We start from the raw sequence: 15,084 nt of genomic DNA, 5'->3' as shown, positions 1-15,084 counted from the left end.
TTTTTGGAATTTAACTTTTCTCAAGGTATCTTAAGGTTTTTAATGCAGAAATTTTAAAAGTTAAATTTCTTTTTGGTTTCACATAGGAGTGTTAGGTTGCCCTCGGACGTGCCTTCATGCCATTTTAAACATCTTGGAGAAAGGAACCGAAGGGAGAACAGGCCCGGTGGCAGTGAGAGAGTCTCCTCAACTCGCTGAACTATGTTACCAGGTATACAGAAGGCTGTACTTAATAGCACTTAGTAGAAGAAATTTAACTAGGTGCTTGAACACATCACAGATATGGAAGTGTAACAGACTTGAGTTGAAATGAGTTCATTTGATAGTTTGGCTTGTCTTTCATTTATAGATAAAATCCATGGAGCACAAGCCCCAAGATCCTATAAATCTGTAGAGCTATATGTTGCTCCCTTGAAAAATGAGATTAGATTTCTGAGATGGATTTTGACTTGGTAGTGTAGAAAGTTTCCAGTGGTTCTATTTCAGGTTGTTTCTTTTTGGTGAAGACAGTAGTGGATTTGGGTCAGAAGACCTCTGATTTTCATCTCCTCCCCTTAACCAGCTTGAGCTTAATCAGCTTGAGCATGCCATGAAATTTCCCTGAGTTTTTAAATTAAATAGCAGTGGGCTTTTGTGAGACTTAACTGAATGTCAGACTGTGGATGAAAGCACTTTTTAAGAACCATGTGAATCCTGCGGTCCTGGAGCTACATGTCAGGTGGCGGAAAGTCACATTAGCGTGAAGTTTAAACTGTAGTGAGAACTTTTGTTTTGCCTGTGTTCATTTGTGGTTCTTTTTTGTCTTACTCATTTGTAAGTGCAAGTGTCCAAAAATCTAGCCTTTTATAGGATGTGACTAATTTCTCAATTTCAGTAGTACCCGTGATTCAGATTTTCATAATAAAAAAGGCATCTTTGACTTCTAGTGCCCTGGAGATTTTTCTTTATTATTCTCCTATTTTTCTTTTTTTAATTCTTCACTATTTCCTTCTGGCCTCTGGCTGTCCAAACAGCCCTTCATTGTAAATACTCTAAGGAAAGCCTGTAAGCTAAGTCTTCCTTAGAATGAAAATGAACTCTTCCTTAATGAGGGAACAAACCTGATGGACATTTCAGCAGCATTCTAGAATTCAAAATACTTAGGTAGAAGTAGTTGATAATCTTAATCATGGAGGCTAAAGGAGTTAAATGAAGTAAGCAAATGGAGCCAGACTTAAGAGAAAAGGGTGGGGAGAGGGCAGAGGAGGAGGATTTGACAGACCCGAAATCACATGCACTTCTCCTCAGCTCTGCTAATTGTTAATCGTATCAGAATGCAGACTCTGGTTTACCAGATTCTCCGATTTGTAATATACTATACTGGCCAAAGAAAACATGTCTGTCCCAGCAGACTACCAGCAGTATTACATATGCTCTGTGACTTTTCTCGATTCAAAATGGGGTCCAGCCTAATCAGCTGCCCTCCTGGGAGCGTGTTAGTGCGGAATCTCAGGCTCCGCTCCAGAATCTGCATTTAGTCAGCAGCACTGCTCCATTTTTAATGAAAGGTACTTCATTCACCTGTAGGTTTATACTTTACTCTGCTTCAGAAAAAAGTCTTTAGACCCTTATTGACCCTTCATCTTCTAGCAGTATAAGGCCTTCTGGTCAGGAAGCTGACACTGAGCCTGTACCTTTGCTCTCACCTCTCTGACATGGATTAACAGTTGATTGTTATTACTGGTTTTAAAAATTCATAGTGAACACTGAATTGGCGAATATTGAACCATTGCTCCTAGACATAGTGTTAGAACCTTTTAGACCTCCCAGTATTTTTTTCAACTGATAATTAAATAACCTTCTATGTGTTTCTGTTAAAAGACACTTTATTTAATATATACTGTTAATTCATTAGCATTGAACTCATGGCCAGTAGCACTATATACTATATATTATACTATAGCTTGTCTCCCTGAGTGAAGCTTACCAAACAACTCTATTTTCTCTGTAAGGCATGTCCTTGCACTTAGGTGCACTTACTTCAGCATTATACTTGGCCGTTTTAAATAGCAAAATCACTAACAAAATGCACGAAGTATGAAAAACGGATCACATATGAAACATGGAAAGGATAGCTGTTACAACATTAGAGCTGAAACCAGGACAAAGAGCCTTGCCTTCTTCAGCCTCAGCTGAGAGCATGCAAGGTGGGCAACTCAAAATGTTTTGCTGCTCCTTACCTTTCCATGAGCAACTACAAGAGCATGCTTGTATTAATTGTGAAATTACAAATAAGTTTAGCACGTAGATGAATTTACAAATTCAGAGTCTATAGATAATGATGATAGACTATTGGGTCAAAGGCTATGAATAGTTTTATGACTTGAGATTTTAATTTGTAAGTAAGCATGAGTTATGATAGGTATTAAATAGAGCTAATAACAGATGAATTTAAAATGCCTGTTACAAAGCATCTAATAAATATTTATAGAATATTCACAAGTAAAATTTTTCGCTACCACTTTGCCAAATACTAGGATTTGCTTTCTACAGTTAAAAATTTTGCTGTTTAAAATAAGGGACCTTCCTTATTGTTGCCTTAATTTTTTTTTTATTACTGAAAAAGATGGACATTTTTCTTGGATGATCTATATTTCTTTTTCCTCGTGTAAAATGTTTTTTGCCAGTTTATCTGTTTGAATCTTTATGATACTCGTACCTAATGGAGAGCTTTATGTATATTATAGGTATTCACTTTTTCTTATATTTGTTATAAGAGCTTTTATCTTCAATTCTGTTGTTTTCTGTTAAATTTTTATTTAATTTAGAATTTATATTTGTTTAGTTGAATCTGTGGATCGTCTTTGTATTTTTTTTTTTTTTTGATTACTTCAGTCCTTGTAAGTTACCATCTTCCTGAGGTTCAGATAAATTAAGTACAGGTTTTAGAAGTTACTTCTGAGTAATTTGCTATTACTGATAGTCAAAATAGTAAAACTTATTAACTGCATATATTAATAAGTATACTTAGGCTGACTTAAAGGTTAGTTCTATAATAATGTCATTGGCACTCTCAATTAAATTCCATTGCATTTTCTTGTGTTGGGGTGCCAACAACAGCTTGTTATTGAGCATCTGTGTTATATGTGTGTTTATCCATTTTGCTTGAGTTATTGGTAGGTCTTAGTTTCCATTTAGTAAACCTAAGTTTACCTTTTATCTTAAAATTTATAACACAGAAAATGATTTGAGGATTTTCTTATTTCATTTTAACTCTTTAGGTGATATATCAGTTGTGTGCATGCGCAGATACATCTGGTCCTACTATGAGGTACTTGAGAACCAGCCAGGATTTCTTATTTTCTCAGTTACAACATTTACCTTTTTCTAACAAAGGTAGGATGTCATTTTCTCTTACTATTAGAAATAATTTGTGAAGTTCATGTTGAGTAATTTTATTTGTACAGCATTCAGGGGTTGCAGTTACAGTATTTGTAGAATTCTGCAAATTCATTTTGTTACTTTGTTATTTTGGGTTGCTTATGTAATTTGTTCTTGAGAAGCCTAATGTTCTAGCTGCTGACATAAAATTATTTAAAAATGGCTTGTCAAGGATGGAATTTGATTCTTGTACTACCAAATAAAATTTTCAAACTGTGTTGAATAGATAAGAAAATACTTATATAAGAAAATTACAGATATTTAGGTTTTTGAGTGAAGGTGTTTAATTAAAATCTCGTTTTACTTTTATTTCTTGTATATATAATGAAACCTATTCAGATCTTGAAATAAAAAATGGAAAACTAAGTGCAGTGGAAATTATAGCTGAGTTTGCTGACCTGATCAATACAATCCCAGGCTACCTGTGTTTTACAGGATTCTGCTTTATATAAGTTTCTTTTTGATCAATTTGGACAATTTTTGTAATTCATACTATATCGGGACAGCTGTAGTCTATGGAGTTTTTTTATTGGAGTTTATTTAGTATCATCTTTTACGTTTTGGGAAATATAAGAACACAGATTTCATAATACATTTTTATTACTAGTAATTATCAGCTTCTAAACTACTTTTTAGAGTGGTGTTGTGAGAGATCCTTGGGAATTATTTAATGGCAAAAAATTTTTCACTTCATTTTCATAATAAGCATGTCTTACTTTTGGCCTAAGATTTTGTTGATCAAACAAGGTTTTTAAGAAACCCTCCTTTATACCTAATTGGAAAGAAAAGTTAACGTCTTGTCCATTACTGCATCTGTCTTTTAAAAGTCACTCTTGTTTTGCCTTTTAGCAGTGGTGGTGGTGGGGGTAGTATTTGGTGTATTTTATGTTTTATGCTATTAGAATTCGGACTTCAGATGAGGCATGCTGAAAATATTGGATTCAAAAACATAAGTGATTCCCAATCCTAATTATAGGTTTCATTTTTGGCTTTGGTTTTGTTTCTGGAAAGGTTTTAGTCTGCACAGAGTAGGGAGGGGCTCAGTCCTTCTCGGCAGCCACCTTCCTCAGGGCTGCCAGGACTTTGCTAAATTCCTCTTATCTTCTTGGTGCTGATGTGTTTCCCCACCCTTTTCTTGATGAACTTGAGAGTGCCTTGCCCTTGGAGACTCTGAGCACAGCACACTGTTTACATGGTGTGAAGCCATACCTCTTAGATCTTATCCCACAAGAATCTGGTGTGCTTGGTGAGGAGCCCGTGGTGGCTTTGCTTCAGCTTTCTCAAGTTCTTGGTCACCGTGGCCCTTGTTGAGATCCACAGCTGTAGGGTAGCCAAAGGCCATGGCTGTAGCTCTTCATTGGCTTCTGGAGTATAAAGACTAACCCTAGTTATATGTTAAGTCAAGTGTCCTTGGTTATCTTAAGAGATATCTTAAAATATAAAATTATGCATTGTATATTTGTTTCAGGAAATAAAAGTTAAACTGTATGTTAGGTTCTTTTTTTTACAAGTTACATATTTGAGAATTTATTAAGTATGAAATTCTATGTTAATATCAAAATAGGACAGACTTAGAATTCTGTAGATATGTATGAAATTATCCTGGTAATGGAAACTTGATTCTCTTTTGTTCTTCGTTTACTTTGGCTCATCTTTTATAGACATATGTTTGCTTATTTTTTCTCTCTTAGCATCTGTTTTTGATTTTTAAGTTTTCTTACAGAGTGATAAATTATTTTGATGACAAGTTTCATAAATTACTGAGTATGTTACATGGGAAAATATCTGATGAGTTATGGAATTTAGAGCTGTTATGATTCTGTATTATTACTCTGTGAAACTAAGCTTATGTATTTAACTTGCAGAATATGAAATGTCTATGCTGAACCAGATGTCATGGCTAATGAAGACTGCCTCAATAGAACTAAGGGTAACTTCTCTGAATCGTCAACGCTCACATACCCAGAGGCTCCTACACCTCCTACTGGATGACATGCCTGTGAAACCATATTCAGGTCAGCGTGCTGGCATTTGTTTTATTGTGCTGCTGACTGGTCTGTGTGAATGCATACACAACAATCTTGTGCTTAGTATGTGATTATAGACCAAATAGGTTCTTTCTCTCTTTAGAATTTTTTCCTTAAAACACAAAATGTCTAAATCACCCCATAATTGCCATTTTATTATTGTTTGAAGCATCCACATTCTGCTTTAGTCATATACACAAAAATTCAGTGGAGTTTGTCACACTGAGCCAGCATGACCCAAGATATTTTATTTTATTTTTTATTTTTTAAAGATTTTATTTATTCAGAGACACACAGAGAGAGGCAGAGACACAGGCAGAGGGAGAAGCAGGCTCCATGGAGGGAGCCAGACGTGGGACTCGATCCTAGGTTTCCAGGATTATCATGCCCTGGGCCGAAGGCAGCGCTAAACCGCCAGGCCACCGGGGCTGCCCCGACCCAAGATATTTTAATGTGTATTATACATAAGCTTTCCTAATCATCTCATGGGTATGATTGGGTCCTGCCTCTTTGGGAGTTCTGATTATCCTCTTTACAATTGTGAAGTGGATCTCCTAAGGACAGAAAGAATTAGATGAATGTTGTTGGTAAGTCCTCACCATCTTTGCATTTCAGTTATCCATTTGCAGAGGGTTTGTTGACCTAGAAAAAGAAATACTTTATGTTTGTAATTTCCAAATAATTTTGACAAGTGTGTTGTTCTTTTCCTCATCTGTTATTATTGATGCTCTAACAGATGGTGAAGGAGGAATAGAAGATGAAAACAGGTCTGTCTCAGGATTCCTTCACTTTGATACTACTACAAAAGGTAAAGCCCTTTGAACCTATAATGACTTTATAGGTATATATTAAATTGATTAAAATTTCAAGAGGTAATTATTATACCTGTATCTGCAAATTCTCAACTGGTATGGAAAAGCTATAGAAAGGATTATTTGTCATTCATAAATTTTTTTTTGTAACTAGGATGAATGAATGGGAAAAAATGTTATTGCAAATGGATATATTAGAAATAAAGTCAAATTTAGATTTCAATACAGTCTTCTGTTGCTGGACTCTTTTGAACATAGCATTACCTTTGGGAGGGGGCTGAGTACAGTGATTTGCTCTTTTCACTGTACCAAGTTAGATTGAACTATTTTTTTTTTTTTTTTTTTTTTTTTAGTACGCCGAAAAATTCTAAGTATTCTGGACTCGATTGACTTCAGTCAGGAGATCCCTGAGCCTTTGCAGTTGGATTTCTTTGATCGGACCCAGATCGAGCAAGTTATTGCTAACTGTGAACACAAGAATTTACGGGGACAGACAGTCTGCAATGTCAAGGTAAGGATTGTTTTGAAGTGTGTGCTTTATCAAGTGCTTCTAACTTTGAGTCATCGAACAAAAATTAGAACCATACAGTTGTTTTCTGCTAAGGATACTGTTTTATTGAGCTGTAGTTTTCATTTTCAAACAGCTGGGAAATGAAACCAAATAGGCCACACTAACTTTACCTCTTATGAAGTTTCCCTATCACCTTCCTGAGAGCAGTCGTGCTGCCTAGCTATGGAATGGTTTTAGGTATTTAACTCTCTACCGGGTAAATGGTAATGGCCTCACTAATAGGAAGAAGATATCCAAGGCCATTTGTACCAGAGGCTTTTTGGTACCACTTTAGTGATGTGAAGGATACCTTAAGTTTTTGACTAGAAACTGGACAGTGCCACTTGAAGATTATACATAAAGGCATCCAAAACTTTTCCCAGTTTATAGTAATTGCTAGAGTTTATTATTCTGTCAGTGTCTGCAATTGGTCTGATTTTTTCCCTCTCTTTTCTCAATTATTTAGCTTCTTCATAGGGTTCTTGTAGCTGAAGTAAATGCTCTTCAGGGTATGGCAGCCATAGGACAGCGACCGCTATTAATGGAGGTAAGCCCTATTGAGCATATGTTAGTTTTAACCTTTTAACTATTTAACTGCCAGTTAGACAGAAACAAAAAAATGACTTGTAGTTAGTTCATTGATTAGTAAACTACTTAAAATTAAACTAAACTACTTAAAATTAAACTTTAATGAAATCTTTTCATTTTGACTTTAAAACTTTTGTAAACTAAACTGAAGTTAATGTCTAGATGCCAGAAGAAGTAACTTCTTTTTCTGCTTGGCTGGTTAAGGATTTGCAATCTCTTCATGTTGTGTTTTCTCTCATTCTCTGTCAGCGAGAGAAGACAGTCATTTGTCATCACAGGTGGGGAGTAATGGGTAAGAAGTCAGGTGGGAAGAACCACATACATGGAAACAGCTGGCTAGGCCACAGCAAGAGGCAAAGAAATAAAGGATGTGTCAGGGAGACATCCCCTTGACCTTGAGGTTTAGGTAACTGTAGTGCTCTAAAGTAAGTGTAAGTAGACAGTACAAAGAAAAGATGGAGTTAAAGAGCTCATTTATACCCTTATCACCTCTGCTTCTTGGCATGCATGTGGAAGGTTTCCAAAGTATACTATAAATGTATTCAGATTAATAGAGAGTGTTAAAAATATGACTCTTTTGGGGTGCCTGGCTGGCTTAGCTGGAGGAGTGTGTGATTCTTGATCTCAGGGTTGTGAGTTTGAGCCCTATGTTGGGTATAGAGATTACTGAAAAAAAATAAATAAACTTTTATTTATTTTTTGAAGCTTTTGTTTATTTATTTGAGAAAGAGCACTCTCACGCACGAGTTGGTAGTGGCAGAGGGAGAGGGAAGAAGCAGACCTCCTCTCTGAGCAGGGAGACTGATGTAGGGCCTGATCCCAGGACCCCAAGATCATGACCTGAGCCAAAGTCAAGACGTTTAGCCAACTGAGCCATCCAGGTACCCCAATAAACTTAAAAAAATAGGACTCTGTTGATAAAAAGATATTATTTGCCCATGTCTTAACCTTGTGATTTAATTTCTGTGGCTTTAGGAAATTAGCACCATACTTCAGTATGTGGTAGGAAGAAACAAATTGCTGCAGTGTCTTCATGCAAAACGGCATGTACTAGAGTCATGGAGGCAGCTGGTGGAAATTATACTGACAGCTTGTCCTCAGGACCTCATTCAGGCAGAGGATCGACAACTGATTATTCGTGATATTTTACAAGATGTGCATGATAAGGTGACATACTTCCTAAATTGCTTCCTAAACTTCCTTACTTCCTAATTACTCCTATATTGCTGTACAAATATTTGTATACCATTTAAACAGTTTGCCACCATCCTTTCTTTTCCCTTTTATTTTAGGAATAAATAGAGTTGTGCACTGTCAGTGTTACTAAGACTTTTCTTGAGAAGGACTTCTGTACAGTAGTGGCTCTCAATCAGAGTGTGTATCAAACTATCTAAGGAGCTTTTTTAAAATACATAGGGATAGATCCTACTCCAGACATACTGGATGGGACACTCTGGTGGTGAGCCATTTATGTGAATTTACATTAAAAATCTCTAAGGAATTTTGTGATAGGAATTCTTTCTGGTTAAGAACACGTGTTACCAGCATCACATTTAAATTTCTTTCTACATATTAGCTTTTATTTTCAGTGAACAGTGCCGTTCCATTCTTACACTCTTATGGTAGTTGAAAAGCTAAATGCATATAAAACCTGTTAATGACTGTAGCTGAAAGTGGAGTCCTCATTCTGATTTGTCTTTCTGCTTTAAGATACTGGATGATGAAGCAGCACAAGAGTTAATGCCGGTGGTGGCAGGTGCTGTGTTCACCCTGACTGCTCACCTAAGCCAAGCCGTTCGCACAGAACAGAAGCAACCATTAGTTTTGGGACCCGGAGAGACCCATTATGCTTTTATGCTTGATAGTTCTTTCACCTCCCCTCCTCCAGCAGAGAACCCAATGGTGGGTTTTGCTTCTATTGGAGATTCTTCGCTTCACATCATATTGAAGAAGCTCTTGGACTTCATTTTGAAGACAGGTTTTTTCATCTAAGTGTCTTACAAATTACACATTTTGTATTTGTTTTAACTTTAATTTGAAAAAAGGTTTTTGCTATATATCTCCCTAGGTGGCGGATTCCAACGAGTGAGGACACACCTGTACGGCTCTCTGTTGTATTACTTACAGATTGCCCAGAGACCAGATGAACCAGATACACTAGAAGCAGGTAGAACTAGATAGATTTCTAGTCTTTCTGTTTTAGAGATTGGTTACTTTCAATTTTTAAAAAATCCCTTTTCCCGTCTTTTGGCTAAGCAAAGCTGTAATAAATGAGTCTTTATGGAATCATTAAAAGCACCTACTCACAAGTCAAGGAAGAATGTTTAATTTTCTAAAATTAAGAAGATAGTACATGAGTACTATAAAAACAAACCCTCAGATACCACTTTAGCTTATATATATATTTTAATTGCCTCTATTATCTCTGGTCCCACTGAACAATATGCTGTACTTAGTGTGTCCATGTCTTTCTTCGCTTTGAGTACAGCACAGAGCGTATCTAATTGAATCTTTTCAAATGACTCTTATTCCATAATACAGAAATGTTTATTTCCCTACTTGCATTATTCATAGGCACTTCCATTGTTTACAGTTTTTTTATTGTCACAAAGGTGCTGTATCAAATATTCTTTTATATGCCTGTGTATTTTTCAAGAAAAATCTTTCATGGTGAAATTTCCATCTGAAAGAGTATGCACATTTTTATTTTGGTAGGTTCTACCAAATGGCCTTCTCCCAGTTTAAAGTTTCATCAATAGTGTACATGTGTCTTTTTGGACTAATGTGAGATTTTTCTTGGATAAATCCCAAGTAGAATTTCTTAGTCAAGGTAATACCTATTTAAAATACTGGCAAATTCCACTAAAATATAATTAGCATTTTTAATTAAGAGTAATAACCTGGACTCTTTGGTCTCTGGATATGAAAAATGTTTTTAGCCATCTAGTGGATGAGTCTATAATACTCTACACTAGAGTTACTCTGTTATTTAATGACTTGTCATAAGCCCCTTTTGGTAATGGACTCCTAGTACATTTCTGAGAACCTTTATAAGTATTTGCTATTTTGTACAGATTCTTAAAAACCACTCTGTGTGTAAGACTCAGATTATCTCATACTACTCTTTACTGGCTATATATTTTTACATATCTTTTTTAGAAGATAGTAATAGCCAAATGATCAGAGAAATGTTAGAAATGTCCTACCTACTTAAATGCACAAAAATATTCTTTAGAGTTATTAAATAATAGTTAAGAAAAGTTTTTTAAACAAATAGGAATCTTTATAAGGTTAATAGTAATGGGAAATTCCATTCCCCTCCCCCCTCATTTTTCTCTTGGCTAAAATTTGGTAACATTCTATTTGGTAGAACTATGGCACAATCACCACTTAGCCACTAGGTGACACTCTACAACATGCTTTTTATAAGGCATTATCAAGATGTGATTAGTGTAGCATGACCACAAATGAAAATTATCCTTTTTTAAAATTTTTCAAGTGATCTGTTTTTAGAGTTATTTCCTCCCTTAATTAGTTTTTTTAATCACTTAATTGCCTTCTTTTAAAGATTTTATTAAAAAAAATTTTTTTAAAGATTTTATTTATTTATTCATGAGAGACACACACACACACAGAGAGGCAGAGACACAGGCAGAGGGAGAAGCAGGCTCCATGCAGGGAGCCCGGCCCCCAGGATCACACCCCAGGCTGAAGGCCGTGCTAAACCGCTGGGTCACTGGGGCTGCCCTTGAAGATTTTATTTATTTATTCACGAGGGACACAGAGAGAGGCAGAGATACATGCAGAGGGAGAAGCAGGCTCCCTGTGGGAGCCTGATGTGGGACTCAATCCCAGGACCCCGGGAGCAGGACCTGAGCCAAAGGCAGCTACTCAACCACTGAGCCACTCAGGTGCCCCAGTTGCTGGTTGTTTTGACTTATTTTAAATAGCAAAGTACTTTATTCCCTGAATGCTAGTGTTTTTAAGTTTCAAATTAGAAGTATTAAATTCCAGGGGGCCTAAATGGCTCCATTGGTTCAGCATTGACTATCTTCATTTCAAGCTCCACGCTGAGCATGGAGCATACTTTAAAAAGAAATACATTAAAAGAAAAAGAAGTATTAAATTCAATAGATACTTATCGAGGACCTACTTTTATATGTGTATGTGTATATTTTGACACTGTACCTACTATTTTGTTTTAAAACAGAAACTGAATTTTTAATGTTTATGTGCTTATTTTTCCATACCATTTTTCCTTTATTATTTTTTAAAGAGTATTTGGGGGTGCTTGGGTGGCTCAGTTGGTTAAGCATCTGCCTTTAGCTCAGATCATGATCCCAGGGTCCTGGGATTGAGCCCCACATCAGGCTCCCTACTCAGTGAGGAGTCTGCTTCTCCCTCTGCCTCTCCCCCCAGTTCATGCTCGCTCTCTCTCTCTCTCTCTCAAATAAAATCTTTTTAAAAAAATAAAAAATAAAATATTTTCTCAAATAAAAAAGAATTTATTTGGGGGAGAGAGAGAGAGTATACATAAGCGGGAGGGGCACAGGGAGAGAGAGAATCTCAAGCAGATTCCCCACTGACCACAGAGTCTGATGTGGGGCTCAATCCCAGGACCCTGGGATCATGACCTGAGCAGAAAACCAAAAGTTGGATGCCTAACCAATTGAGCCACTCACACGCCCTTACTTTATTTTTAACATAACTATATATACTGGATAGTGGGCAGTCATTTTCCTTGTTTTGTGTAAAAAGAATCTGACTTACAGAGATGAAATGACTTGCTTGTCTGTGACAGATCAGAATTTAGAATTCAGTTTTCTCAGGACACCTGGGTGGCTCAGTGGTTGAGCATCTGCCTTTGGCTTAGGGCATGATCCTGGGGTCCTGGGATCAAGTCTTGCATCGGGCTCTCTGCAGGGAGCCTGTTTCTCCCTCTGCCTAGTCTGCCTATCTCTGTGTCTCTCATGAATAAATAAATAAAATTTAAAAAAAGAATTCAGTTTTTTCAATTTGTAATAGAATGTTGCTTTTCCTGACCAGAGCACCTCACATCTTCATCTATTTTGTTGTTTTCTTCTGCAATTTGTAATTTTTTCCTTTTAATTTGATAGATAATACCTACCAGCAATATATTTGTAGCTCATGTGATAAAGGACTATTTTCTAGTATGTAAAGAGCACCTACAAATCAATAACCCAGTAAAAAAAATGGGCAAAGGACATGAGCAAACAGTTTAGGGAAATTCAAATGACTCTTAAGCATATAGTTAGCTTTCTGGAAATCCCTATAGGTAGATTCCATTGCCTCGAAGTGGCAATGCAGATCTGGGGAGGAACAAAAGCATATGTCCTTTGAGTAAAATTCTTCGAAGATTCTTAAATGTCTTTCCATTTAAGACCAGTATATTTAAAATCTGACATTGCTTTTGCATATGTAATTCCTAGGGGTTAGTTGACAAGCGTTGACACTGTGAATATCTCTTTGTCTATATTCTTTTCACCTTTTCTTTTCTACCAGTGATCACTAGGAGAAAATATGGATAATTTGACCAGAGCCTATAAATGTTTAATATGAAGCACCACTATTCTTTTTTTTTTTTTTAAAGACTTTATTTATTTATTCATGAAACAGAGAGATACAGAGATAGCAGAGGGAGAAGCAGGCTCCATGCAGGGAGCCCAATGTGGGACTCGATCCCTGGATTCCAGGATCATGTCCTGGGCTGAAGGCAGGCACTAAACCATTGAGCCACCTAGGCATCCATATATTCTTAATTTCTTTTTTGGCTTCTTAAACTCTAGTATTATAAAATTACTTCACATTTAAAGACAAATTGATACTTACAAATATATACATTTTCAGCACATTTTTTATCAGGTCAGTATTTTCAATAGAAGTTTATTTCTAAAGCTAATTTATTTATTTAAAAAAAAATTTTTTTTAAATTTATTTACGATAGTCATACAGAGAGAGAGAGAGAGGCGGAGACACAGGCGGAGACAGGCAGATGGAGAAGCAGGCTCCATGCACCGGGAGCCTGACGTGGGATTCGATCCCGGGTCTCCAGGATCGCGCCCTGGGCCAAAGGCAGGCGCCAAACCACTGCGCCACCCAGGGATCCCTATAAAGCTAATTTATAAAGTTACTCTAACACTTTGGAGCAGAGAGGTGTAGTTCCTCTTCCTTGCTTTTATTTCTATGAGATTAGCTTTGTTTGAATGTTCTATTATAATCTCAGTTAAATGGATTATATTGCTTTTAAAACAGTTTCATTAATATCTTTTCATTTTCTAGAAGCTTATTTAATTTATACCTGATATAGCTATATAGAAGGTATTGTTAAAATACTTAGTTTTAAAATTGTTTAAATTCTTGGAATTTTAAGCACTATTATACAAAGTTTTCTCATATGTTCTAAATCTTTATTAGGATTTGAGAGAGGGCAGCCGAGGTTTAGTGCCTCCTTCAGCCCAGGGCCTGATCCTGGAGACCCAGGATCGAGTCCCATGTCAGGCTCCCTGTGTGGAGCCTGCTTCTCCATCTGCCTGTCTGTCTGTCTGTCTCTCTCTCTCTCTCTCTCTCTCTGTCTCTCTCTGCCTTTCATAAATAAATAAAATCTTAAAAAGAAAAAAAAAAGAGCTCACATGTGTGTGCCCATGCATAAGTTGGAGGAAGGGCAGAGGGAGGGAATCTTTAAGCAGACTCCTTGCTGAGTGCAGAGCCCAACACAGGGTTTAATCCCAGGACCCATGAGATCATAACCTGATCTGAAAGCAAGAATCTGACGCTCAACCAACCGAACCACTCAGGTGCTCCGGGTTCTAATTCTTTTAAATTGGCTTTTCTTTTCTCTTAAATTTGGCAAGTTAATGATAGTCAGTTTTATACTTTATTTATAAGTAAATATTAAAAATTGTTCTAATAAGGAATGCTTTTCTCTGCTCATAGTTCTTTTGGGTTCTTGTGACCTTTGAGCAAAAATATTTTTGTTCTTTGTGAAGCCATAATATCCATTCATCTTTTTTAAGAAGGAGGTTAGAAAAGACAATCTATTGCCATTATTAAATTTTGAGAATCCTGTTATGAGATTTTCAGTTTTTATGGTCTAGGCATTAGTGTGAGGTCTAGGCATTAGTGTGATCTGGCATTATAAATACACTTATAAGGCATAAAGTAGTGGGAGTAAAAGGACTTCACAGAGCATCTTGCCTGTTGTTTACTCTTCTTTTGAGTCTGATTCCAATAAGTGACTTAAAAACACTAGTTATAGTTATGTGTGTTTGTATGTAATTAAGTGTAGGCTCTTTGCTTGATATGAATTTAGATGTACATTTCTTATCACTTCTTATCACCTGAGAACCTGGGGCTCCTGGGTGACTCAGCTGGTTAACAACTCACTCAATTTGGTTCAGGTCATGATCTGAGGGTCATGAAACGAAGGCCCTGTGTTGTGCCCCAAGCTGGGTATGGAATCTTAAGATTCTCTCTTCCCTCTGCCTTCCCCCACAACTCACACACATACATATGCACTTTCTCTCTCTCTCTCTCTCTCAAAAAAAAAAAAAAAAAAAAAAAACCCTGAGAACCTAAGTAAAAGTTAATAATGAGTTATTTAAAAAATATATTTAGCTTTTTTTTTTATTTCAAAATACATACTGATTGTAGATTTAGAACATACTAA

At 36.4% G+C, this 15,084-nt stretch overlaps 1 protein-coding gene and 1 pseudogene across 2 annotated transcripts in view; one reads left to right on the top strand and one right to left on the bottom strand.

Annotated features, from left to right (window-relative positions):
- NUP205 (nucleoporin 205) overlaps positions 1-15,084 on the top strand; it is a 78,601-nt gene that overhangs the window by 39,419 nt on the left and 24,098 nt on the right. For both annotated transcript variants that reach the window (XM_055335329.1, XM_055335330.1), the window contains exons 22-30: positions 87-211; positions 3,261-3,375; positions 5,286-5,435; positions 6,184-6,255; positions 6,613-6,770; positions 7,276-7,356; positions 8,373-8,564; positions 9,108-9,375; positions 9,466-9,564. In XM_055335329.1, coding sequence (XP_055191304.1) covers positions 87-211; positions 3,261-3,375; positions 5,286-5,435; positions 6,184-6,255; positions 6,613-6,770; positions 7,276-7,356; positions 8,373-8,564; positions 9,108-9,375; positions 9,466-9,564 — 1,260 coding nt within the window. The remainder of the gene's footprint in view (positions 1-86; positions 212-3,260; positions 3,376-5,285; positions 5,436-6,183; positions 6,256-6,612; positions 6,771-7,275; positions 7,357-8,372; positions 8,565-9,107; positions 9,376-9,465; positions 9,565-15,084) is intronic.
- On the bottom strand, positions 4,461-4,762 carry LOC129516024 (60S ribosomal protein L36-like; annotated as a pseudogene).

Source organism: Nyctereutes procyonoides, unplaced genomic scaffold (assembly GCF_905146905.1).
Source record: "Nyctereutes procyonoides isolate TBG_1078 unplaced genomic scaffold, NYPRO_anot_genome, whole genome shotgun sequence".
NCBI classification, from domain to species: domain Eukaryota; kingdom Metazoa; phylum Chordata; class Mammalia; order Carnivora; family Canidae; genus Nyctereutes; species Nyctereutes procyonoides.
This window is presented reverse-complemented; position numbering and strand designations above follow the sequence as displayed.